Raw genomic sequence first — 27388 nt, 5'->3', positions numbered from 1 at the left:
TGGAGGAGGAGGTTGGGCTCGGGCCAACATCCCAAGTTAATTTTAAGGACGATGAGGGGTCTGTTAATTGAAAGTGGCGTGAGCGCTCCTCTACCCTCTACAGAAAAAGGTCACAAATGAAACAGTCAAAAAAACAGCATGAACACCACGCAAAAGCAACATGGGATGGATCACTATACAGAATGGGGGTATCTCTCCCCTTAACGTAATGTACAAATGTCTGTACAGCGCTCACATCCCAGTTACAGGAAGAGTACACAATATTGTTCCAGTCCAGTTAGACAAATCTTAATGTCTTCAACAGTGCCCCTCACTCTAAAGCTGTAGTATACACTTTCACCAACGTTTAGTGGCTGATGTATCACAGATCAGCAGTAAGCATTTTTTCAAATCACTTTTCTTCTTGTCGTCTTCCCTCTGCATACATAGGCACTCGAGAAAAAGACAAAAAAAGCCAACCATAGCGTAATCAAATTTAAAATTTGAAGTAGGATCTCCTGTGCCCACCACCAGATGTGTGCACAATAAGGAGTGGATAAAATGCGAGCTCACCAGATAGCGAGGCTGACTATACCATAAATCAGCAATCAGATTTTAGTGGGTTGTTTATCAGGCTTTTGGTCTTGCTTCACTTGTTCCTCAAAGTAAAGAAGCGTGAAATGACATAGCGTAAATCTGCATAGATCTTAAAATCCTCTATTGTTCTATATGTGCAAAAGTGTGTGCACCCCGCACCTGCCACTATGCACACCGTGCCACAACCTTGTCACACTCAGCTATGTCCAGTGTTTCCACACTCATTCACCGAGTTTTTCCACCATACATGTGAGATAGAAAAAATGCAGGCTCACCAAATATTTATGCCTACCGATCAAGGACCAACAGTGCATGTTTGAATGCAGATATAGTAGATTAAAATGAGTAGCCTTGTAGCGTGCCTAGAAAAACTAACACAAGGCTCCCATAGTGTAACTCCGTATTTATTCAAATAAAACCAAAAAAGATTGCACTCACATGTCATAAAAGTTAATGCACATAATAAAATTCCATGCAGGACGTCCTCATCTCCTCTCCACTAGCGTCTCTTGGTCTGCCGCCTCAGGCCTCGCCACATTTGTACAGATGAGGGGTCTGTGTTAGGGAGCGGCAGAGGAGGGGGGGGGGGGGTTAGGGTCAGGAGAAGAGTTCTATTATGATGAAGGTGATGATGATGGGGACCAGCATCTGTATGTGCCTCAGGCCCCGGAAAACATGTTGTATCTTGTGTTTAGGTACTAAAGTCTGTGCTCCCAACGCCAGGGTCCACGGATGAATACAATTTTTGGACACAATTCTCGTGCTGTGGTGCCACCAATGAAAGGCCATGCCTTTCTGTGCTGTTGCTGCTGAGTCCTTAGTCCTCCTCCTGCTGCTGCTGGAATTTAATACTTCAGTCTGTGTTCCCACTGCCAGGGTCCACGAATGCATACAATTTTTGGGCACAATACTCATGCTGTGGTGCCACCAATGAGGGGTCATGCCTTTCTGTGCTGCTGCTGTTGCTGAATCCTAAGTCCTCCTACTGCTGCTGATATTGGAATTTAATACTTAAGTCTGTGTTCCCACTGCCAGGGTCCACAGATTATTATTGATGTCCCAACTCGCTGGAACTCACCTCTGGCGATGTTGGAGCGGCTGTTGCAGCACAGGACGACTCTTACCAAGTACATATGTAGTGAAGAGAACAAGCAACTTCAAGTGATTATCACCACAGCTCAGTGAACACAGATGCAGCAAATGTGCCTGGTCCTGACTCCCTTCCTGCAGGGAACCAAGATAGTGAGCCGGGAGCGGGCATACGTTTGTGAGTGGGTGCCCTTGGTTTGTCTGCCGGACAGGGCAATGTCTGATCTAATGGAAGAGCGGGAGGCAGCCCTGAGGCAGCCGGATCAGGAGCACAATCCACATCACAGGAGAAGGAGGACTTAGAGATAGTGGAGGAGGAGGAATTGGAGTTCCTTAACCTGAATGCTGGGTGGGAGCTGCAGAGCGCCACTGGCGTTGTACAGGGGGTGGCAGACTGAGGTGGAGGAAACTCCGCAGGAGAAGGACGACGACAAGCATGTACTTGGGGACGAAGATGTTGTTGCCAATGCCCACCTGTTCCCCATGGCTGCGCACATGTTGCCTTGCCTTTGCAGGGACCCCCGGGTGGTCCAGATGCGTGAAAGGGAGGACATCTGGATCACCTTGATGCTGGATCCACGTCTGAAGGGGAAGCTGGGGGAGTTTATGTCGCCATCCACCACTGAGAAAAACACAGGAGGCCTTTGTGTGCAGACTCTTGGAAGCATTCCCCCAGCCTTCCACCCCCACTAATGCTGTTCTGCCAACCCAGCAACAGGTGCCTGCGGCAGCAAGCAGCAGCGTCCGCCAGCACCCCGGAGACCTGCTGAGCCTAAGCAAGAGCATGTATGCAGTGCAGCTGCCCAGAGCAGAGGTGCCAAACACAGCAACCTTCTCCAACCAGCATCAGCAGCGACTGACCAGCATGGTGTCTGACTACATGGGGCCATTCAGGAGGCTTGAAAGCCCCGTGGACCCCATGGAGTACTGGGTCAAGAGACTGGACATCTGGAAGGCGCTTGCCCAGTATGCCCTGGAAGTCCTGTCCCCCCCCTTCCAGCTGTGGTGCCACCAATGAGGGGCTATGCCTTTCTGTGCTGCTGCAGAGTCCTTAGTCCTCCTCCTCCCTGCTGCTGCTGCTGCTGATGTTGTGTCTTACTACTAAAGTCTGTGTACCCACCACCAGGGTCCAGGGATGCTGCAATTTTTGGGCTGATTTATCGTGCTGCGGTGCCACCAGTTGTTTGCCATACTCCTTCTTCTGTGTTGCCACAGAGTGCTGCTTAGTCCTCTTGCTGCTGCCTCTCATGTTGTACTATTGAACAACAGCAGCAGTCTGTTTACCCACCACCAGGGTCCAGGGATGCTACAATTTTTGCCTGATTTATCGTGCTATGGTGCCACCAGTGAGGTGCCATACTCTTCTTCTGTGCTGCCACAGAGTGCTGCTTAGTCCTCCTGCTGCCGCCTCTCATGTCGTACTATGAACAACAACAGCAGTCTGTGTACCCACCACCAGGGTCCACGGATGCTACAATTTTTGGGCTGATTTATCATGCTGTGGTGCCATCAGTGAGGTGACATATTCTTCTTCTGTGCTGCCGCAGAGTGCTGCTTAGTCCTCCTCCTGCCGTCTCTCATGTCGTATTGAACGACAACAGCAGTCATATGCTGCAATTTTTGGGCTGATCTATCGTGCAGTGGTTCCACCAGTGAGGTGCCATACTCTCCTTTTGTGCTGCTGCAGAGTGCTGCTTAGTCCTCCTGCTGCCGCCTTTCATGTCGTATTGAACGACAACAGCAGTCTGTGTACCCACCACCAGGGTCCATGGATGCTACAATTTTTGGGCTGATTTATCGGACAACTTTGCTGCTATGTCATTGCTATTGATGCAAGGAAAAAAAAAAAAGAAAACAATTACAAAAACCTCTCTGGGTGCTTTTGTGGTGTTGCCCACTCATCCTCCTCCAGTGGAACCACCACTGCCAGGTACCATTGGTACTCGCCATCACCTCTGCGATTGATTAAAGTGTATTTCTCTGTTTAAAACCAATTATCACTAATTCATAGACCCATTTAAAGTGTTGATTTAACTTTAAAATCCATTTTCTTAAAAACGAAAAGTTCTTTTTGGTATTTGTTTGTTTAAGTTGTAGCCCCTTATCACCTTTATATTCCATGCAATTTGAGGGATTGTAGCATGTATGGGGGCTCTAAGAATACCTTAAACGCTATTCCGTGATCACGGCCATGTTTAGACGTGATTGTCTCAGTCATGGAAAAAATCCAAGTCGAATTCGTGAGTCCGGCTGAGATCCGGAAATCAATCACGCCTTTTCCGGATTTTTTTTTCAATCACGGCCAAACAGTCGAATCCGTGATCAGGACGTATCCGAGCATCACTGGTCAGCTCTTCTGCACCTGTGTGGACACTCGTGCCAGCATGTCAATGTCATCTGGCATGTACTGCACCTGTGCACAACTACTGCACAGGCCAAGTACATGCCAGATGACGCGGGCGCGCGGGCACGAGTGTCCGCGCAGGCGCAGAAGAGCTGACCCAGCTGGCTGGGACACCAAGGAGGACTAGGGATGCGGCAACTTAGAAAGCTGCTGTGGGTGGAAGAGGCCCCAGGTGTGTAAAAATAGATTTTTTCATCTTCAGCTCGGAAGTCCTTTAAGAATTGATGCATAATCGATGAGGTCAAAATCGACCTAATGGCTCATTTATATACTAAAGACTGCTAGCCTTTTATTAGCATGGCTGAGTGTGGACTGGGTTCTGGTGTGAAGTGAGTAGTCAGGCTATACACAGACACTTAAAAAAGACTGGCTGATCTGAGATTAACAAATAGGAAAGCAGCTGGAAGTTAGAGCCATATTTGGAATAGTACCAGATATGTGAACCACTGGACCAGAAATCAGAGGCTAGGTATAGTGGCACTGCAATCTGGATTTCGGCCCGCCCACTCAACCGAAACTGCTCTCACCAAAGTGGTCAATGACCTTGCCTTAGCTAAAGCTGAAGGTAAATACTCCATTCTCCTCCTCCTTGACCTTTCAGCAGCTTTTGACATAGTAGATCATCCCCTATTCCTCCAGTCCCTCCAGTCCATGGGCATTCACAATCTCACCCTGACCTGGCTTTTATCCTACCTCTCCAACCGCTCCTTCACGACCTCGTCCACCCCCAACCACCTCTCTGTGGAAGTCCCCCAAGGCTCGGTCTTTGGCCCCCTACTGTTCTCCCTATACACATCCTCCATTGGCAAGGTTATCTCCTCCATGGGTTTTAACTATCATCTGTATGCAGATGACACCCAAATCTACCTTCACACCCCTGACATATCGACCACTACCATGGACAAGGTCTCCTCCTGCCTATCAGCCATCTCCTCCTGGATGTCCGCTAGGTTCCTGAAACTAAATCTAGACAAAACGGAATTTATGATCTTCCCACCCCAGCCATCCATGAACCTCCCAGATGTGCATGTCACTGTTAACCACACTACCATTCGCCCTACTTTTCAAGCCCGCTGTCTGGGTGTCACCCTGGACTCCGCACTCTCCTTCACTCCCCACATCCAAAACCTCACAAAGTCCTGCAACTTCCACCTTCGTAACACCTGTAAGATTCACCTTTTCCTGAGCTCTGCCACCACCAAACTCCTCATCCATGCCCTCATAATTTCCCGCCTTGACTACTGCAATGCTCTTCTGTCTGGTCTCCCTATGACCCGAATAGCCCCACTGCAGTCCATCATGAATGCGGCAGCCAGAATTATCCACTCCTCCCATCGCTCCACCAGGGCGGCTCCCCTCCGTGAATCCCTCCACTGGCTTCTTATCCAATCCAGAATCAGATTCAAGATGTTGTGTCTGACCTAAAAATCTGTCCACAAAACCTGTCCAACCTACATTTCTGATCTTACTCAGAGGTACACATCTAGCTGCTCACTCCTTTCCTCCAATGAACTTCGCCTGACCGCCCCCCACATCACACAGTCCCATGCATGCCTCCAGGACTTCTCAAGCGCTGCTCCAACACTTTGGAACGCTCTACCTCCACCCATTAGGGCAGCCCCCACCTTCAACATCTTCAAGAAGGCCCTCAAAACTCACCTTTTCACTCTGGCCTACCAACCCTCACAAGTGCTCTAAACCCACAATGGAACTCTGATCCCTACCTTCGTGTCTCTACCTCTCCTTCTAGATTGTAAGCCTTTGGGCAGGGTCCTCCTCCTTTTGTGTCCTACCCGATCATGCACCTCCATTACTGTGCACCCATGCTATGCATTTGAGTGAACCTAACTTGCCTAATCTCCATGCTCCATCCAGTGACTGACTAAGCATTACCTTGTACTCATACTGTGCTGTGTGATCTGGTTTTCTTGTATTCCTGTATTGTCATATTGCTGTATGTCACCCTAAATATTGTCTGTAACCTAAATTAATGTTCAGCGCTGCGTAATATGTTGACGCTTTATAAATACAATAAATAATAATAATAATAATGCAAGGTCATAGACAGCATCAGGAACAAATGAAAGCAGCTCATGACCGGCTAATAGCGCTCTGCCGCCATAGAGACGGCAGAGAGAGGAGCCTGCGGCGATGGAACAGCGTCATGACCGGCGAGATTAGTGGGTATGTGCAGCAATTCGTTGGGAGGTGGCATTTTACGGTACCAGCAGTCTCTGGTCCTTAAAGCGCAATATAACCCAGAATTTCTTCTTTGCTCTAAAAGATTATTTACAGCAGGGGTTGGGGGGTTGTAGTTAGTGGCGGCGGCAGCCACCCCCACCCTTTTTTTCCCCTGATTGTGAGTGTAGTATATACACTCTGCCCCTCAGAAAAACTGCCCAGGGACCACCAAGGGGGCCGCGGCCCCCAGGTTGGGGACCACTGATTTACAGCATACAATATACTAACACAATGTCTTTTTTTAGTAAAACAGCATTCAAAGGGTTACATCACAGGGCTGACTCTTTCTTCTGCAGGGAGAACCTGCATCCGAACTGCTTATACTCTTATCTTGTGTACACATACTTTGCTGATCAGGCTTGACCTTATTGTACAAACTATAGTTAATTAAAACATATCCCTTAGTAGCAGTATGTATTAGTTATGTATCTGCTCACAGGGATTTACTAGTAAATCCCTGTGAGCAGATACATAACTAATACATACTGCTACTAAGGGATATGTTTTAATTAACTATAGTTTGTACAATAAGGTCAAGCCTGATCGGCAACGTGTGATAGACAGTTTTTTACCTGTACATTTATCTTTCGGTAGTGAGACAGTACACATACTTTACTTGATACATTTATGTAAACATTCTCTGACTGTGCAGGACTTCAGCTGATGAGTGCTGAAGTGAAAAACAGATCAGAAATAACTGCTGGCAGCATTTACAACAGAATGACAACAGTTATAAATAAAATGCACCAGCAGCTTTCAAAGTAAATTAACTGAACTTTGGGAAGTTATAATATCTAAATGAATATTAATACTTGTGCACAAAAGCAAATATGATAATTGTATGGGTTATAAAAAGTAGGAAAACACATTTTTGTTGAAAATTTTGTCAGAGTTTTAAACAACTGAGCTTTATTCACCTGGGGCTTTCTCCAGCCCCTTGCAGCCGACTGTCCCACGTTGTCACCTCCACTCCCTGCCGCTGTTCTGCGCCTGTGCAGTTCGTTGCGGCCCACGTGGCCATGATTGACAGCGGCGCTTCACGCAGCCTCAGTAAGGCCGACCCCACAATCGGCCTGAATACCGAGCGGCGAGAGTGGGACAGCGGCAGGGAGTGGAGGTGACAGCGTGGGACAGTCGGCTGCGAGGGGCTGGAGAAAGGCCCAGGTGAGTAACGCTCATTTGTATTTTTTTTTCTGATAACTCCTTTAAGGGGGCAGAGACTTGGTACGGAAATGGTTAAGTATTTGAATTATTTTTGTTTTCAAACAAATTTGCAGAAACTGCGTGTTTCTATTGTGCCAATACGGACCAAAATCTCTGAGGAATACCATGACTGTTCTACTTGTATTGCTGCATAAGATTATCTGGACTGTTGTGGGTCATTGGCTCCTGTTATGCTCTGGAACATAGAGTGAAGACACTGCTTATGTATATAGTTCTGTAAATAAATCTAGTTTCAGTTATTCTGCATGTGTGACTACTGAACACAACATATACAGTACATACATTGATCATATGGCTGCCTTCTCTTTTTGGCAGTGATGGCACCTGTTGTACTTTTGCCTTATCAATGCTCTTGTTCTTTTTTTTTGGCTGTACCGGTGTTACAACTTGGAATGCATATCTATATATACTTTTCTTCTTTATTTAAAAAAAAATCTTGAAACATTCAATAAAATTTAAGTACAAAAGTGAGAACACAACAACCAGCATAAATTACCACAGTAATCATTCTTTTCATTGGTACTTTTACTATAAATATATCAAAGAATCAAACACAATGAATTATGTTTTATTGTGTGTTTTATTCAATATTTAAAAAAACTATGACACAAAACAGAGTGATTCCAGCAGGTGGGGTAGGGAGATAATTAATGCACATGGGTCCACATTCTGTTAATTATACTTAAACATTATTGTTACATTGGATTATAATGCTTGGCTATTGATAATTTTTTTTTTAAAGTCTCGATTTAGGTGTACTTCTTTGATTCAAGGACAACCCTAGTTTTTCATTTGTCTGTGGTATGTTAAACTCTGATCATATCCAGGTTAAAATCGACTTCTTTATCCATGCAGTGAACACTATCATGGTTAGAGGGATGAGTGGCGCTTGAAACATAGAAAAATCCTAATTTTTTAACATGGTTAACATTGTAAAAAAAATAAGTTTTCCATCGTAATTTTTACCTTTTCATAGCACCCATTCATACTTGTTCAGAATATGATTTTTTTTTCTTATACAAACATTTAGTTTGTCTTATGGAAAAGGTATTCAGCTTTCTTCACAGAGTCATTCCTTCTTTAAGAATGGATGAAAAATAAATTACTGGAAAACTGGAAATATAAGGAACTACAAAAAGCATACAGGGCCAACTTCAACACCAAATTTTTGATTTCCTCCACCGATGTCAATTGGTGCTATATCCACAATTGGTAGTCTCATTGTCTTGCGTGTTCTGTATTCAAATATTGTTCGTCCCCATTCTCCTGTGTGTTGCTATAAATAGGTGCATAGTTAAACATTAGTATTAATATATTAGTTTAAATATGTAATTGCAATATAAGACAAACAATATCCAAAACCAAATTTCAAAACTTTCTTAGCTGCATTTCATACTTCAAAGGAGCCACCATCTTATATATGTATGCTTAGTGTACTGGAGGCGACCTGTGACATGATGAGATAAATGAGTATTTACAGTGCAAAACATTAATAGCCAGGCTGTGTTTCTTTATTTTTGTTGTAATGCCTGAAAAAGTTAATCTTCAGGCATGCAAGTGACAGCTTCTTTCTTTCTGAGCATGCTCAACATGGCTGCCTCATCTTTTACCTGTTCCACACCCTGTCTTGGCTCTGGGAAGCATTAATCACATATATGCACAGAAGGAACAAAAACACTTGGAGATTCTGTACCATGAAATCCCTGGCTACAATTGGAACCCTTTTGTAATCATGGAAGTTCATAGATGGCTAAGTTACAAGATGGATTGCACTCATTGGATTGCACTCTTCATGAAAGTCCTGTTTAGTTGACCAGTCTCTGGAGTCCTGCATGGGAAGCTGATAATCCAAAACAAAAATGGAGGATTCCTAACTCAGCACCACATCAAAATTTGTAATTTGTGTGAGCACAAATATCACTGCACACATCCATGGGATACCTATTCATACCGAATGAATGCTATATGGCTATCGCCAATTGTCCTGCAATTAAAATTGTATGCCTGTGATCAACATTAGCCTGGCAGTCCTGGTATTTTAGCCAAGCTGTACTGTCAAATGCTTAGGGGGACTACATAGGCATTATGCAGAGTGAATTCATTATAGCAGAAATGCAAAAAGTAAGATGCAGTGCAGAGTTATAGGGTGGTTAGGGAGGCATAAAAAAGTCTTTGCACCCAGATAGGGCTCTTATCCTCTGCTCAATATCTGCAGTCACTGTTTAGCTCACGTTCTTCTTCAGCTAACTTGTTAATCATACTGCCATTATGCAGAATCAGTTCAATGTAGCAATAGCGCAGAAATCAAGGTGAAGTGCATAATTTATTATGCAAGCAGAAGATTCAGCAGGATTGTTATTTGATGAGGCAGAGGGTCAGGTATATTGTGGCTGTAGTTGTGCTGTGGCCATGTGGTCCACCACATGTATTGCCTGCCTTTCACTACAGGCTTTCTCAAGTGGTGGGCGGCTCACTTTACCATTGGCTCTTATAGTCACATGTCCTTCCCTCATGTCATCTCTCCTGAAGGGCTAGACAACCATCCTTATTAGCAATGTTATTGCATATTATTGCAGTGAAGCGAGCACTAGCAGCCTTTTTGCACAGGAGAGCAATGGTGGAGCGAGGCAACGTTTTTATACAACCAGCTGGAGAGGAGCATGAGCTGAAAAGTGTGCGGTGGTTGGGCAAAGGGTGAGAGCCCCCGGTGGGCACAAAAACTGTGTTAAGCTGCTCTACCACTGAATCTTCTGCTTGCATCAGAAATGATGCACTTCACTTGCTTTCTGCATTATTGCTACATTGAACTGAATCTGCATGATGGCAGTATGATTAACAAGCTAGTTGGAGAAGAGAGTGAGCTGAACAGTGACTGCGGAATCAGATATTGAGGACTCTGAGGAGAGGATAAGAGCCCCATCTGGGCACTAAGACTTTGTTAAGACACCCAAACCACTGAATTTTCTGCCTGCACTTATAACTCTGCACTGCAACTGGTATTGCTCAAAAGGAAATAAATATGGCAGCCTCCATATACCTCTCACTACAGTTTGTCCTTGCATTGGAAGACAATTGGTGATAGCCATATAGCATTCATTAGGTATAAATGGGGATCCCATGGATGTGTGCAGTGATTTGTGTTGTAGAAATAACTGCTTGTGGCCATGATTTGTTTTACGGGGGTGTTTTTAAGGATACTTCTTTGCAATTTACTGGTGTCTATTTTCTACAATAAAATTACAAATTTTGATGTGACGCTGAGCTAGGAATAAGAGATGGCCAGAACCCCCTCCGGCGAACCCATGGGGTGATCGACCCACCCCTCGCACATTATAATGAAGCCAAACTTTGACCCCTCACCCTAGAGTCCGCAGACACATGGCAGCCAATTAGCTATCCCTCCAACCTGGACACCCCCCCCCCCCCCCACCTCTCAGAAATCCAGCACAGCAGCCATTTTACAGTCTGTGTTTGACTTCTGTGCTAGGCAGATCAGGGAGAGTGTACTGCAGATAGGGAAAGAATTAGTTAGGCCTGTGTTCTGTTTCCCCAGTGGAGTTACTTGCTGCTACAATACCAATTCACCATCTACATAAACCCAGAGCCCTTGTGATATTGATATATAAAGAGAAAGAACCCAGAGCCAAATATAGTGTAGTAAGTAGTGGTAATGGGTATTATGAAATAGAGTACAACGATATACTCATAAACCAGGGTTACCCCCAGGCAACCACTGTATAAGCAGGTGAGGAGATTAGCCTGTCCTCACTCAGGGTTAAGAAGTCGCTCTCTGTGGATAGGAAGAACAAGGGGTATCCCCCTCCACCAGGGGTGAATATTAGGTATATTGTAAAGGAGAACAGAGGCGCCAAAAGGGTAAAAACAGTTAATAAAAAGTTTAAAAATGCTTAGGAGGCAGTGGTGGACTTACCTCCTGCAAGCAGACACAACAAGCTGTGTATTTAAAATAAGGTAGATTTATTGGTACACTCCAAGGGGTAGTCGCAACGCGTTTCGCAGGCCTAAACCCGCTTCATCAGGCAATAGTAAGTAGGAGCACACGACTAGGGACAAGAGGCATAATTGGTGTCTGATCTTGTACATTGTGCATGTGTAAATAGTCAGTATTGAGCGTTTATAATAAAATAATCATAATCTAATACATATCGAACTTATCCAATACATATCGATCAAATAATAAAACTATAGCAACATAAATATAGTAAAAAACATAAATATGGTAAAAGACATTAAAATGGCAAGTTGTATAGGATGTGATATTTTTTCTGCAGAGTGTTTGTATGGGAAAAATGGGAAGGAGTGGGAGACGTCCAGGAGGGAGGGGGTGGGGGGGGGGGTGTTGCTGTGTATGTATGCATGTGGGAGAACCCATTAGCTGGAGGGACATGCAAACGGGGGAGGTTTGTGGTACTATGGTGAATATATGTGTAGGTAAAAGGCTATAGCAAATAAGATCAGGTGTGGACTATGGGGCAATCAGTTAAACTTGCTGGAAAGCGTGGGTGTTTGTAAACAAGTTTGGGCAACATGGGGAAAGTTGTGCACAGAAAATGATCAACATAGCAGACCACAAATTCATTGCACTTACCAGCAGCATGTCCGGGTAACACCTGGCGCCTCATTGCCGTGGTGTCCCGGACCTGCTGTTTAAATATTCAATAGCTCCATCATTCAGCCTATTAGAATGCGAGGCGGGCACATGATTTCCCACGTCGCAGGAATACGTCATAACTGTGGGGCTCCAGTGCGACCTCAAAGTCGCACCTATATGATGTAGAGAAGGGCATAGGAGACGGCGGTGATATTGATGTTCAGTGTGTCCACACAGTGCATTTTAGCTGTTGCAGACCGGTGCAGTCAGTACTTAGTGCTACAGTAGTTCAAACTTCTGAGGGCTGTTTTTCTTTTTCTTGCTATTGTTATATTGCAATCCTGTGTGTCCAGTGCACACGTTAGCTGTCCCCGGTGTTACGATTTTTCCCCGCCTCTGATAGAGGCCATTCAATTTATTTAAACCATGCTGGATAACTGTTTGATCAGGACGCTGACACCTTTCCTCTCTGCTGGAGTTGCCGCTTTGCTAAATACACCCATTGAGAAAGTAATCTTTTCCGAAACGCTGACGTCTGGGTAAATTCTGAGGGTGTCAGCACCTCTCACTCTGATTATAGACTGTCGCATTGTTCCTGCTCCATATGTCCGCATTTAATTCCTCTTAAAGGGGACATGTGATTCTCTATGGACTCTTTTCTGGTCATCACTTTGAAGTGACATATTACATTGTATGTTGCCCCATTATGCTGTATATCTACTTTGGGCTCTAGCTCACGATTGTTATATACGCTTATTTGCACTTTTGTACCTCAAGTGATGTCCAGATAACTTTTTTCTACTGCACTTTGTTATGTATACAGTAAATTGGTGTACTATCTATTGTAATTTAATATTCTGACTGGCACTTTGGGTCCAGATCAGTGTTCTTGTGAATCTTTTTTACACTCTAGAGATAATATACAAAGACTCTATTTGCATTTAAACCGCATGGTGTGCATGTCCATTAGTATATACAGTATTTGGACATTGTTACTGACATTGCACCCGTTGAATGATACATTTAGTTAATGTTATAGCTGCTTTGGAGGTGTGCAAAACCTAAATTCTTTTTATGCATTGTGTTTTGTTATAGGTCTGCACCCTATTTCCCATCCTCCTTTCTGTCAGTATGTCATTTTTTGACTTATCAGGTCTGACTAACAGGATAGCTGAGACCCTGGTGTTTAATCAGGGCGAAATTGACAGCCTGATACAACAATATTCCAATCCTAACAGCAGCTTTACCACCGATATTCCATATTTGCAAACGCTATTTGAGAACCTTGAGAGACGTATCTACAATGTAAACTGCCCTCTGAGACTTTGATTGAATACTTAAAGGTTAAACGCATACCAAGAATCAGAATCAGAAACTTTATTTCGCCAAGTGCGACCGAGGTCGTACCCGGAATTGGTTGTGGATCACATGGCAGAAGGCAACTATAGCAAGGACAGAGATAGACAAAAAAACAAATAGCATATAATACAAGCAAGATAAGCAAGACATGCAGTAACACACAGTTTTAGTCGGTCGATGCAGTACAATATGTGTTTTGCTCTTTTACGGGACCCTCCGGGTTGGATATTGTGCCGCCCAGGTAGAGTTCTCGCCGGCTAGTGGATCTGAGAAAGCAGCTAGCGTACCGACGAGAGGCCGGAATTCAGCAGGATGGCTGCCTGGGGAAAAAAGGTGTCTCTACGCCTGTTAGTCCTCGGGCGGATGGTTCTGTAGCGTCGGCCCGATGGGAGGAGCTTAAAGAAGTGGCAGGCCGGGTGGGACGGGTCCTGGGAGATCCTGTTGGCCCTTGTTTTCATTCTGGAGGTGTAGAGGAGGTCCAGAGGTGGCAGAGGAGAGCCAATGGTCCTTTCCGCTGAGCTGATAACTCTTTGGAGCTTATACTTATCACTGGCGGTTGCTCTTGCATACCCCACAATAATGGCGGAGCAGAGGGTTGCTTCAATAGTGGCAGTGTAGAAGCTGGACAGCAGCTCCTGAGGCATACCAAATTTTTTCAATTTTCAATTGGCGCAGGAAGAATAGTCTCTGCTGAGCCTTCTTCTGGATTTTGGTAGTATTCTGTGCCCACCTGAGGTCACTCGTTAGGGTAGTTCCCAGGAACCTAACGCTGGAAACCCTTGACACTTCAATCTCGTTGATAGAGATTGGTTGTTGTGTGGGTGAGTGTCTCCTAAAGTCCAAGATCAATTCCACTGTTTTGGCTGCATTAAGGACGAGCTTGTTGACCTCACACCATGTGCAGATTCTCTATCTCGCTGCGATACTCATGTTCACCTGCCTCTCCGATGAGCCCAATGATGGTGGTATCGTCCGCAAATTTAATGACCTTTACGGAGTCGGCGGAGGAGGTACAGTTGTTAGTGTACAATGAGAACAGGAGAGGGGACAGAACACACCCCTGTGGAGCCCCTGTGTTGGTAGTGCTCACACTGGAGAAGAAGTTACCAAGCTTCACCTGTTGTGTCCTATTAGAGAGGAAGTCTTTTACCCACGCGCAGAGTGTGGGGTCAGCTCCAAGATGTGCCAGGTTGTCGATCAGTATGTTTGGGCAGATTGTATTGAATGCAGAGCTGAAGTCCAAAAACAGGATCCTGACGTAGGAGTTTGGTCTTTCGAGGTGTTCCGTGATGTACGCCAGGCTGATGTTGATGGCGTCATCCACGGACCTATTGGCCCTGTATGCAAACTGATGTGGATCAAGGAAGGGGCTGGCAAGGTGTTTCAGGTGGGCAAGAACCAGACGTTCAAGGATCTTCATGACTATGGGGGTGAGGGCCACAGGTCTGAAGTTGTTGTATTCTGTGTTGCCTGGCTTTTTTGGGACCGGTATGATTGTGGACCTCTTAAGACAGGAGGGGACACTGCCTTCCGCCAGGGACCTGTTAAAAAGGGAGGTGAGCGTGGGGGCCAGCTGGTCTGCGCAAGTTCTCAGGCAAGTTGGTGATATGCCGTCTGGGCCGGCAGCCTTCCTGGCATTGAGTCGGCGGAGGTGATGGAGAACATCTTTTTCCTGGACCGCTACTGGCACTAAGTCGACCTGGACCTTCGGGGAGAGCGTTGTCGAGGATGCAGGGTTAGCAAGCTGCTTGGGGCTGTTTTCAAACCGACCGCAAAACTTATTTAGTTCCTCGGCTAGTGAGGTGCTGGGGGTCGCATGCTGGGGGGGTGGTTTGAAGTTCGTAGCTGCTCTGAGGCCTTTCCACACCTCGCGTGGATTGTTTGACTGGAGGTAGTGACCCAGCTTGTCAGAGTAGGCCCTCTTTGCAGCACGCAGTTCGCGATTTAGGGAGTTCTTTGCATCCCTGAAGAGGATTGCGTTTAAATATCCGTCCTACTTTTTGCGGGAGCAACATATCCCTTTGTGCCAATTGGTTTCAAATTCTGAACAAATGTAGTCTGGACCTAATTGCTTTGACTATTCAGGGGATCCAGGACCAAATAGGGAAGTTCGAATCCTCCTCCTCAGTGCTTAGGAGCAAACTTGAAACACTACTTGAGAGTGATGACAGAGGTCTGTATTTTGAACAGCGTAAAATGAAACTAGACTTATACAAACAACAAACCCTTATGAGTAAACTCGACAAATATAGACGTGATACTATCGACTATCAGGAGGACCGGGTATACACTTGGCGTGAGAATCTACGCTGTGGTAGAGTCCCCCAACCCCGTACTGACACCCCCTCCGACGTTAGTTCAGGGGAAGGCACCTCCACTGCTTCTGCTTTTTTAGGGAGGGGCAGAAGAGTAAGAGGACGAGAAGGAGTAAGGGATGCAGCAGTCAGCAGCAGGGTAACCAGGAGCCAAACCCAAAAGGCGACCTAGTGGTCAACGTATCCTACAGAACTCTCACAAACCTTGACTTGAAGGTACTATCACTGGCGTAACAATAGGAGATGCGACCCCTGCCATCGTGGGGAGGCCCGCTCAGGGACTTTAGGGGGGCAGGAGAAGTCACAGCATAAGAGGAGAGTGTGGCAGATCGGTGGGGAGGGGGGACATTCCCCCCCCTCCCTCACCTCGGGCTCTCCTCTCAGCACTCCCCCTCCTGCAATCATTGATGGCAGCGGCGGCGGCAGGCTGAACACATTACCTCATTCTCACTGGAGGTCTTCCGATCTCTAATAGCTTCATGCAACTTATTGTGTAAACAGGAAGTTGCTCTTAGACATCGGAGACCTCCGGGACGAAGGAGGTATGTGTTATCCTGCCGCCGCTGCTGCCCGCTGCCACCAATGATTGTAGGAGGGGGAGCGCTGAGAGGAGAGCCCGAGGTGAGGGAGGGGGGGGGGAATGTCCCCCCTCCCCACCGATCTGCCATACTCTCCTCTTATGCTGCGACCCCTCCTGCCCCCCAAAAGTCCCTGAGCGGGCCCTGGGGGGGATTTTTTTTTTTTGCAGGGGGGCCCGGGGATTTCTAGGTACGCCCCTGGTCTGCATATATATTTATCAAGAACTAGCTAAAGCACAAGGTCGCATTGAACTACAATAACCGAACTATACAGAGTAGCACAGTGCCCAACAGACCAGCATAGTGATCGCTATGATGGGCGAGGTCTAAAAGGGGAGACAGACTTTTATGCCGGCATCGACCAATGGATGCAAGCATGCAAATCTCCACACAGATGAATGGTAATCATTCAATCCTGAGCTGGCTTGATTACCATTTGCTAGCTGGTTGTGAATTTAAAGGACTTCCATAGGAAATACATGCAGTATTATGTAACAACATGCCTGCAGGAAATCCAGGGCTATCTGGCCACAGCTCAGCTGTAGTAAGCAATTGGTGGAATGATGACAGCATCCTGAGCTGCCCAGAACTGCAGAGCAATTGCAAATGACAATGTGACCGAATGCAGGCAGACAAGCCAGAACTGTCCATTTGCGGCTCCACCGCAACGGACAGAACATGCCACAGGAGGAATGCTTACAGCCAGGAACTTCTCCAAGAAGATATTGATCACGAAGATTAGGATTTGGCAATTAGGTTGTTAAAAAAGCTTCTCATTGTGTATCACACCATGAGAATCTTATCAAGATGGTTTGGCAATGGTACATGACTCCTGTAAAAATTCCCAAATTTGACAGCAAAGCATCTCCATTATGTTGGAGGAACTGTAAACAGTTGGGTTCTTTGGAACATATCTTTTGGTACTGCCCAAAGATACAGAAACTATGGGAAGAAATAGAGACGTTTCTTAAAAATACTTCCAATGAGCCTTACACATATCCCCACAGGTACGGCTTTATTACACCTCAAGACCATGGACTTGCCCCCAAAAGAAAGATTGATCTTTAATCATACTTTTATTGCAACTAGAATGCTAATAATCGAAAATTGGAAATCTTCAGATATTCCCACAATTGAAGAAACACTCAAATAAGTTGATTTCAATCTAAAAGCTGAAAAATCTTGGGCCATTAGATCTGGAAATCTTCAGGCTTTTCTTACAAGGGCAAGTCTTTGGCCTTCAATCTATCCAGAGTCCAACCTATTGGAGATATAATTTTTCCCAGAGTAAAATGAGACAAATTACTTATACAGTACTATGTTGCTATCACTTACAGTAGGTTGTAGAAATATGACAGAACCGACAGGTTTTAGACCAGCTTATTTCCTCATGAGGGGTTCTCAAGATTTACTTTATTTTCAAAAGCACTTAGTAAATGGCGGTTTCTCTATCCAACTGCCAAAAATTGTACGGTGAGCAGGGAGGCTGGCCAGCATAATTGTATAAATCCTTTTCAGTGAATGTCTTAATAAAGAATAAAGGCCATGCTGAGAATCCCCCATGAGGAGATGGGCTAGTCCAAAACCTGTCAGTAATGTCAGATTTCGACAACCTACTGTAAGTGACAGCAACATAGGAGAAAAGTAATTTATGTCTCATTTTATGCTGGGAAAATGTACTTCTTATTTGTATATGTTTACATGTACTTTAAATGTAACACTTTTTTGCAATAGTGCCCCTTTAGAATACATGTTAACACATACAAATAAGAATAACGTTTTTTTTTTCAGGAGTTAAATGAACCATACATTACTTTTCTCCTATGTTCCTGTCACTTACAGCAAGTAGTAGAAATCTGAAATTTCCAACAGATTTTGGACTAGCCCATCTTCTCATTGGGGGTTCTTAGGGTTTTCTTTATTTTTAAAAGCACTTAGTGAATGGCAGTTGCTCCGTCCAACTGCCAAAAAAGTGTACGGTGAGCAGGGAGGCTGTCCAGCATCACTGCATAAATCTTTTTCAGGGAATGTCTTTATAAAGAATAAAGGCCATGCTGAGAATCCCCCATGAAGAGATGGACTAACCCAAAACCTGTCAGTAATGTCAGATTTCTACTACCTACTGTAAGTGACAGCAACATAGGAGAAAAGTCATGTATGGCTCATTTTACTCTGTAAGAAATGTACTTCTTATTTGTATGTGTTTTAAATGTTAAGGTTTTCACGACAGTTCCTCTTTAAGAAGAAAACACTTGACACAGTGAAATACTTACAGTGCAGCCATCCTCCAAAACAGTGTATGAGAATTTGCTGTTTCCCTCAGCCTTGAGTTCACTTTCAGTAGAGCTCATAAATTTCACAGCTTTCTTTAAATTTCCATTTTGCCTATCCATATAGGCAATGCTGTTCAGACAGTGATAAGTAATATTTTGATGTCCTCTGCTTGAGAGAATTCTAAGGAATGCCATTTGGGCCTCAGAAACATCCTCTGGGATCTCTGGATCTCCATAGCTAAACTGGAGAAAAAAGTCAGCCATTGAGAACAATCCTAAATATATGTTTACACAAAATCACATTGAAAAAAAAGGTCCAAAGGTGGCCACGCAACATACACTTTTTTTTAAATATCTGTTCAACTCAAGAATAGCAATCAATTTTTCTGACCGATTGCAACAATTCAAAAATCTGACCAATGTACCACACCTATGTTAAATTTTTCCCCAATCATGAATGCAAAAGTTGTTAGACCCAGCACTCTAATTGGAGACCAGCGTGCTATAGCTGATTAGAACTCGTTGCTCGTCAAGTTCAAAAATAGCAAAAAAGAAATATCAGCACTGAAGTGAAAAAGATAGCTCTTTTATTTGTGCTCTTATGAGCTTGCAACTTGAAGAAGAAGCATGTCGCTTCGAAACAGTAAGAGTGATTAAGACAGTAAGAGTGATTAAGATGTGGAATGCATTGCCACAGGAAGTCGTTATGGCAAACTCTATACCTGCATTTAAAGGGGGCTTAGATGCTTTCCTTGCGTTGAAAGACATCCATGGCTACAATTACTAGGTAATGCCCAATGATGTTGATCCAGGGATTTTATCTGATTGCCATCTGGAGTCGGGAAGGAATTTTTCCCATTTGGGGCTAATTGGACCATGCCTTGTAAGGGTTTTTTCGCCTTCCTCTGGATCAACAGGGATATGTGAGGGAGCAGGCTGGAGTTGTACTTTGTACTGGTGGAACTCGATGGACGTATGTCTTTTTTCAACCAAAATAACTATGTAACTATGTAACAGCGGGCTGTAGTTGCCTTCAGCTCATTTTGTGTCATGTGATTTTATTGCACAAATAAAAGAGCTATCTTTTTCACTTCAGCGGTGCTGCTGATATTTCTTTTTTCCCCAATCATGAATAAAAGAATTGAAAGCTCAGAAAAAATTGATTGGAACTGTACATCAAGTAATTGACAATCCATCACACACCATACAATTCTTGATAAAGTCGGTCTGAAATTTCCAACTTGTCCAATATCCAAAAATTGAAAAAACAAAAACAAAACAGGAAAATCAATTGGTGAAAAAGCGGATTTTTAAATTGTATTAATTGTATAGTGTATGGCCACCTTTAGACAACATTTCAGTGCCCCCCCCCCCCCTTCGGAGGGCAGTTATGATAGCAGCGCTGACTGTGAAGTTACCTCTAGGAGGTATTAATGTCTGCTGGGGGCGGCTTCCCCTGCTCACCCTGGGATGTGACAGGAATGTAGGAGAGACAACTACATATCCCTACATATAAGATTAGTAGTTAAGGTCCGCTAGGTGTATGGGCAGCGATTGGATGATTTGAATCAGTGCAGAACATGAGGATTGGTTAATTACCATGTGTATGGCTATAAACAGAAATGTGTGTTTATTATTCATTAGACAGGTAGCACTGCTTGACAAAGGAGGTATACCCTCCAAAATATTGCAATCACTATGTGCTATATCTATCTTTAACCAGTTCCGGATTTTTGCTACGTACATATATGCCCCTGTGTTTACTATTAGCAGATCAGGGGCGTATATATAAGCTCTGATTACTTACCGCCAGCAATTGCGATTCCCATGCTGTTTCCGTTCGCCATCGCCGCATCCCTGTTCTTCCGTGATTGGGGCATGAGAATCATCTATTTTCAGCCCCGATCACCGTGCCATTATGAATGGGAGAGAGATGCATATCTCATTCATAACTGCAAGGAAACTGTTACTAAATCTTTCTTTCCTATCTGCTGTAAACAGCAGACAGTGAATTATATGTAGTGTCATCTTGTGGCCAAAAAGTAAAATACAACCAAATACACCCACATATACCATAAGACACTTTTACATTCAAACATTTATTAAATATTTATTATTTTTAACCCCTTCCACCCCTACCCCATAGTTACCAAAATAAAACTTGTAAAAAAAATTACAACATAAAAAAAACCCGACATAAATAGTTACCCTGAGGACTTTTTAAATATGTATGTTATGAGGGTATATTACTGTTGCTTTTGTAAATAAAAACTTGTAATTATTTTTATAGTATAAAAAAGCACTAAAATAGTATAAAAAAAAGTATAGTATATAAAAAAACTGAAAAAATACACCTTTATTTCCAAATAAAATATTATCGCCATACATTGGACTAGGGGTGCAATTTAAATGTTGTAATAACCGGGACAAATGGGCAAATAAAATGTGTTTGTTTTATATACAATAGCACATTTTATTTTTAAACTACAATGGCTGAAAGCTGAGAAATGATGGCTCTTTGCATTTTTTTTTCTTCTTCCCTGTAAAATGCATATACTGTATACAGTAATAAAATAATTCTTAGCAAAAAGTACTGCCCAAAGAAAGCCTAGTTTGTCCCGCAAAAAATAATATATAGATCATTTCAGTGTGATAAGTAGTCATAAAGTTATTGGCGAATGAATGGGAGGAACGTTATGTGAAAATTACTCTGGTCTTGAAGTGGAAAAAAAACTGTGGTAGGGAAGTAGAGTTGTAAATTGTAAAAGAGTTGTAAATTGTTGATGCCAGTCTTATCTTCTTACAAGTGGCTATTGGTTTATTTTGTTGTTAAAGCCAAAAAACAGGCACATCACACCATGAAATATATTAGTACATCTCATCGAAAATGATACATTTGAAATAGTAAAAAGACAAAATAGTAAAAGTTGAAATTGAAAAATATTTTTTAAAACACGTATACATATTCTGGAATTGTAAAGGTTTTAAAAAAAAGCTTGAATGGACATGTTTACATTATATTTGCATCCCCGTTTTATTTAAAAACATAAGTGTCTGGGAACTGAGGGAGTGCAATTGCTGTAGTTTTGAAAATTAAACCTTATCTTATTCTTGTCTCATATTTCTGCTGCTTAGCAGGTTGGGGTCTTGCAATGCAGTACGTTACATGCAATGCATTACACTCTACTCAACATGCATAAGACTTAAAGGGACCCTGAGTAGAGTGCATGGTTATGCATTTAAAGATGCCAGAGCTCAAAATGTTTCAAGAAATGGGGGGAGTAGGCATATACTAACACCTGTCCTGATACCCACCGCTCCCCCCTCTCCAGGCATCGGCCGGGCTGCGTGCGTCCTATAGCACTCGCCCTTTGCCGGGAGCACACTGCGCATGCTTATGGCATCACTACGTCATGCACAGTGACGTCATTACATCATGCACATGACGGTGGCTGCGCAGTAAGCCCGACCCTGGGGACCAGAAAAGAATCCCAGGGGGCTTTTAGGTGAGCTACAGGGGGCAGAAAGGAGAACGGGGGGGAGCGGTGGGCATCAGGACAGGTGGTAGTATATGCCTGCTCCCCCATTTCTCCAAACATTTTGAGCTCTGGTATCCCTTAAAGGGAAGGTTCAAGCAAAAAAAAAAAATGAGATTCACTTACCTGGGGCTTCTACCAGCCCCATGTAGCCATCCTGTGCCCTCGTAGTCACTCACTGCTGCTCCAGTCCCCCGCTGGCAGCTTTCTGACCTCGGAGGTCAGGGCCACATTGCATACATTTTTACGCATTCCAGCTAGTGCAGGAACAAAAATGTACGTGTTTCACCACTAACGCGTAAAAATGTATGTGTTAGTGTTCCTGCACTAGCGGGAATGTGTAAAAATGTACGCAATTTGGCCCTGACCTCCGAGGTCAGAAAGCTGCCAGCGGGGGACTGGAGCAGCAGTGAGTGACTACGAGGGCACAGGATGGCTGCATGGGGCTGGTAGAAGCCCCAGGTAAGTGAATCTCATTTTTTTTTTGCTTGGATCTTCCCTTTAAGCATACCCACAAATACTAGGTAATTATCTTTCACTTATTGGCCCATTATTTAAAGCTTTCTCCACTCGGTCCGGCCGGCCACTCTCAACAAACTCGTGCTGTGATCCTGGAAGCTCCTCTCGTGCACGGAGTACAATGACGTGCTCACTCACCTACACAGGTAGGCTAAGAGGAGGATGATGGGGGAAAAGGAATAAGCCGGCGCATATGCAGACCACATGATTTGACTTCCGCTTCCGGGGTTACAGTGCACTTTGCTGAGAATCGCCAGCCCGATGTAATTTACACTGGCCGGAAGGGGGGAGAATGCTTTAAAAAACGGGACTTAAGTGAAAGATTATCATCAAGTATTTGTAGGTATGTTTAAATGCATACCCGCGCGCTCTGCTCAGGGTGCCTTTAATGACGTTATTTTGCTTACTGCAGTTTAGTGAATCTACAGGGTGGGCCATTTATATGGATACACCTTAATAAAATGGGAATGGTTGGTGATATTAACTTCCTGTTTGTGGCACATTAGTATATGTGAGGGGGAAAACTTCAAGAAGGGTGGTGACCATGGCGGCCATTTTGAAGTCGGCCATTGTGAATCCAACTTTTGTTTTTTTCAATAGGAAGAGGGTCATGTGACACATCAAATTTATTGGGAAATTTCACAAGAAAAACAATGGTGTGCTTGGTTTTAACGTAACTTAATTCTTTCATGAGTTATTTACACGTTTCTCTTTGTTTACAGCCATTGACATGTCGCCGAGATTAACACGTGAGGAGCGGATAGAAATTGTGTTGATGTCTGGTGAACGCAGTAATCGGGTCTTTGCAGCAGATTTTAATGCAAGACACCCTACGAGACCACCCATCTCCCATGCTATAGTTAGCAAACTGCTTGCTAAGTTTCGTGAAACTGGTTCAGTGTTGTATTTGCCAAAATGTGGACGCATAAAATCTGTCACCAATGAAGAAACATCAGTGGCTGTCCTACCTTCATTCAGCAAGAGCCCACAGCGTAGAACTCACAGCATGTCACTGGAGAGTGGCATTAGTCGAACATCCCTTCAGCGGATATTAGCTACTCACAAATGGCACCCTTACAAACTCCAGCTACTGTAGCATCTCAATTGAATTGAATTTGCAGAATGGGCAAAACAAAAATTGGAACAGGACCCTCAGTTTACGCAGAAGATTTTGTTCGGTGATGAGGCAAACTTTTATGTGAATGGTGAAGTTAACAAACATAACTACTGCTATTAGTCTGACACTAACGCACATTGGATAGATCCCTCCAAGACTGTTGGAACAATAAGATTGATGGTATGATGTGGTATATGGGGTACAAAAATAGTGGGGCCATTCTTCATCAATGGAAAGCTCAAGGCTACTGGATATGCGAAATTGCGACATGATGATGTGTTTCCCTCTTTATGCACTGAAGCTGGCACGTTTTCTGAGTTTTTCCAGCAAGATGGTGCACCACCACATTATGGGTGTCAGGTCTGAGCATTCCTAGATGAACAGTTTCCTGGAAAGTGGATTGGTCGTCGTGGGCCAGTTGAATGGCCCCCAAGGTCTCCCAATCTGACCCCCTTAGACTTTTATCTTTGGGGTCATCTGAAGGCAATTGTCTATGCTGTGAAGATACGAGATGTGCAGCACCTGAAACTATGGATACTGGAAGCCTGTGCTATTATTTCTCCTGTGGTGTTGCTATCAGTGTGTGAAGAGTGGGAGAAGAGGGTTGCATTGACAATCTAACACAATGGGCAGCACACTGAACACATTTTATAAGTGGTCAGAAACTTGTAAATAATGAATGAAAGAATAAAGTTACATTATAGCCAAGCACACCATTGTTTTTCTTGTGAAATTCCCAACAAGTTTGGTGCGTCACATGACCCTCTTCTTATTGAAAATTGATTCAAAATGGCCGACTTAAAAATGGCCACCATGGTCACCCCCCATCTTGAAAATTTTTCCCCTCACATATACTAATGTGCCACAAACAGGAAGTTAATATCACCAACCATTCCCATTTTATTAAGGTGTATCCATATAAATGGCCCACCCTGTACTAAATCAAATACTGCGCCAACCTTTTTAATGGGTGTGTTATGATATGAAATCTTTGATTTATTAATGACTTTTGCATTGAATTTCTTCATATAATGGCTGACAAAAAGCTTTGCACATGAGCTGTCTTTCAAACACTAGCAAGATGGAATCAGTCATGTGGGCTATTGGTCCAAAGAAAGGAAGTATTATAATTTCCTTTTATCTGCTGAAAGGATTTAAAATCGTAGTACGCTGGAATTTACTGCTAGTAGTGATGGATGAACACGTTCACTGGTGAACAGTTCCTGGGATACAACCGTTACTTACAGTTTGCTTTTATCACAAACTTTACGGGCCATTTGCAATTGCCCATACTTTCCCACAGTGCCAATTTATTACCCTTCACCAGGGGCGTCGCTAGCCCTATTTTGGGGGGCACGTGCCCCCAATCTGTCCTGGGGTGCCACGGATCTCTTCCCCAGGGGTGCCCGGCACTGCCCGCTGTCCCCTCCTGGCCGCCGCTGCCCCCCCCCCCCCCCCCGGCTGACCCCGCGGCCAGAGATTTAGACCTCGATCAGCGGGCGAACAGATACAGCGGGCGCTAGGACCTAGCGTACACCACTGATATGCGGAAGTGACATCACTTCCGCATATACAGCGTGGTGTGTCCGGCGCTCGCTCTATCTGGTCGGGTCGCCCGCGGCACTGATCGAGGTCTGCTGGCTGCGAGGTAAGGGAGTGGGTGCGCCTGTCACTCACTGGCTAACGGGGGGCCCTGTCACTCACTACCTAACTGGAGGCGCCTGTCACTCACTACCTAACTGGAGGCGCCTGTCACTCACTAGCTAACCTGGGGGTCCCTGTCACTCACTACCTAACTTGGGGGGCTAACATATTAAGGGGGCATTCTGCCTATTTATGTGAAATGCTGTCTATTTATGTGACTCATGACTGCTGAATTTGTCTTGTTGGGAGCCTTATGATTTGTTGGGGGCCTCAAGATTGCTGAATTTGTCTTGTTGGGGGCCTCATGATTTGTTGGGGGCCTCATGATTGCTGAATTTGTCATGTTGGGGGCCTCATGATTGCTGAATTTGTCATGTCGGGGGCCTCACGATTGCTGAATTTGTCATGTCGGGGGCCTCACGATTGCTGAATTTGTCATGTCGGGGGCCTCATGATTGCTGAATTTGTCATGTCGGGGGCCTCACGATTGCTGAATTTGTCTTGTCGGGGGCCTCATGATTGCTGAATTTGTCTTGTTGGGGGTCACATGATTGCTAACTGCGAGACTATGGGAAAAGCTGAATCCTTATCATATGAGACAATAGCATTAAACCAACTTTTTTAGCTTTTTAAAACAGAAAATAAAACTGGGAGGTTCTAAAAAATTGAATACATTTTTCAGGAGTAGGATGGATGAAATTGTTTATCTTCACAGTTTATTTTCAACTTGGATTTTCCATAATGTTCATGTGTTAAAACGTTTGTACAGTATTTAGTTTAAATTGCTGTTGCCACTTTGCGATAGATAAGTGACTTTTGGGTTGCAGTTTGGGCACTCGGCCTCCAAAAGGTTCCCCACCACTGTCCTAATCTAATGTCCCACCATTGCTAGGTTCATGTAAATTTGTCTCCACCCGTTACCACACCTACATTCTGGTCCATGGCCCATCCATTTTTCGGTGCGGCGCGATAAGCGCGCCGCACAACATGATCCTCATATTTTTGACACGCTAGCTGCAGTGTGCTTAATTCTGCTGCCTACGGTATGTACAGTATACGCTGTTCTCTAGTGCCTGCACTGTGTGCTGATCTACCTCCAGTGTGTACAGTGTAAGGTGTTACTCTGTGCCCGCTGATGCGGCTCGATTGATAAGATCCGACAAGGCCGGATCTTAGCACCGCCGAATCCCTGCTCGCTCCCCGCGAGGGGACAATCGAGCGGCAGATAAGCGGCGCGGCGTGGGGACGAGCGGGAATCAAGCGGGTATTGATTCCCGCGCACGCGCGGCAAGCGGGGACGCAGAAGAGGCGATCCGGCGGCTAATCGAGCCGCCGGATCGCCGCCTCATCTACCCGTGTAGATGAGGCTTAAAGCCTGGTACACACATACAATTTTGATTAGCCAATTTTAGCTCTGTTCATAAAATTCATTGTCTGTTGGCCCACTTACTGCACGGGGTGGTAAAATTGGTGGTCAGTGATTGACCAATCAAAATTGTATGTGCGTATACATCTTTGATCTATGCCTATACTGATTGTAAATTATCTAAATAAAGGACAGGGGGCTCCATCCAATATTTCGATGGGCAGGCCCGTTATCTGTAGCTTACACCGCTGCTAAGTTCATGTACATTTGGCCCCACCCATGGCCACGCCCACTCACCTCATGGCCACGCCCATTTTTGCCCCGACGCTCTGCGCGCGCTGCATATACCTCCCCACCTGGTGCCCACAGGTGCCCCCGATCTCCAAGGACCCTAGAAACGCCCCTGCCCTTCACCCTTAAGTTAGGTGGCACAGGAGAGCCAATCGGACATTTTTTACCACCCAGGCCACCCCCCATAAAAGAAACAGTACCCGGAAGGGAGTGCTAACATTTATGAATATTCCTAGTGAAAGTG

At 44.5% G+C, this 27388-nt stretch overlaps 1 protein-coding gene across 1 annotated transcript in view; it reads right to left on the bottom strand.

Moving 5' to 3' along the window:
• Positions 1-8095: 8095 nt before the first annotated feature.
• Positions 8096-27388, bottom strand: part of COL3A1 (collagen type III alpha 1 chain) — a 2242195-nt gene continuing 2222902 nt past the window's right edge. The window contains exons 50-51 of the mRNA XM_068244947.1: positions 18672-18914; positions 8096-8810 (exon numbers count right to left, since the gene is read on the bottom strand). Of these exons, the coding sequence (XP_068101048.1) occupies positions 8664-8810; positions 18672-18914 (390 nt within the window). The 3' untranslated portion in view covers positions 8096-8663. The remainder of the gene's footprint in view (positions 8811-18671; positions 18915-27388) is intronic.

Source organism: Hyperolius riggenbachi, chromosome 7 (assembly GCF_040937935.1).
Source record: "Hyperolius riggenbachi isolate aHypRig1 chromosome 7, aHypRig1.pri, whole genome shotgun sequence".
NCBI lineage: Eukaryota > Metazoa > Chordata > Amphibia > Anura > Hyperoliidae > Hyperolius > Hyperolius riggenbachi.
Note: the sequence above shows the minus strand (reverse complement) of the source record. Positions and strands in the feature narration are given on the sequence as shown.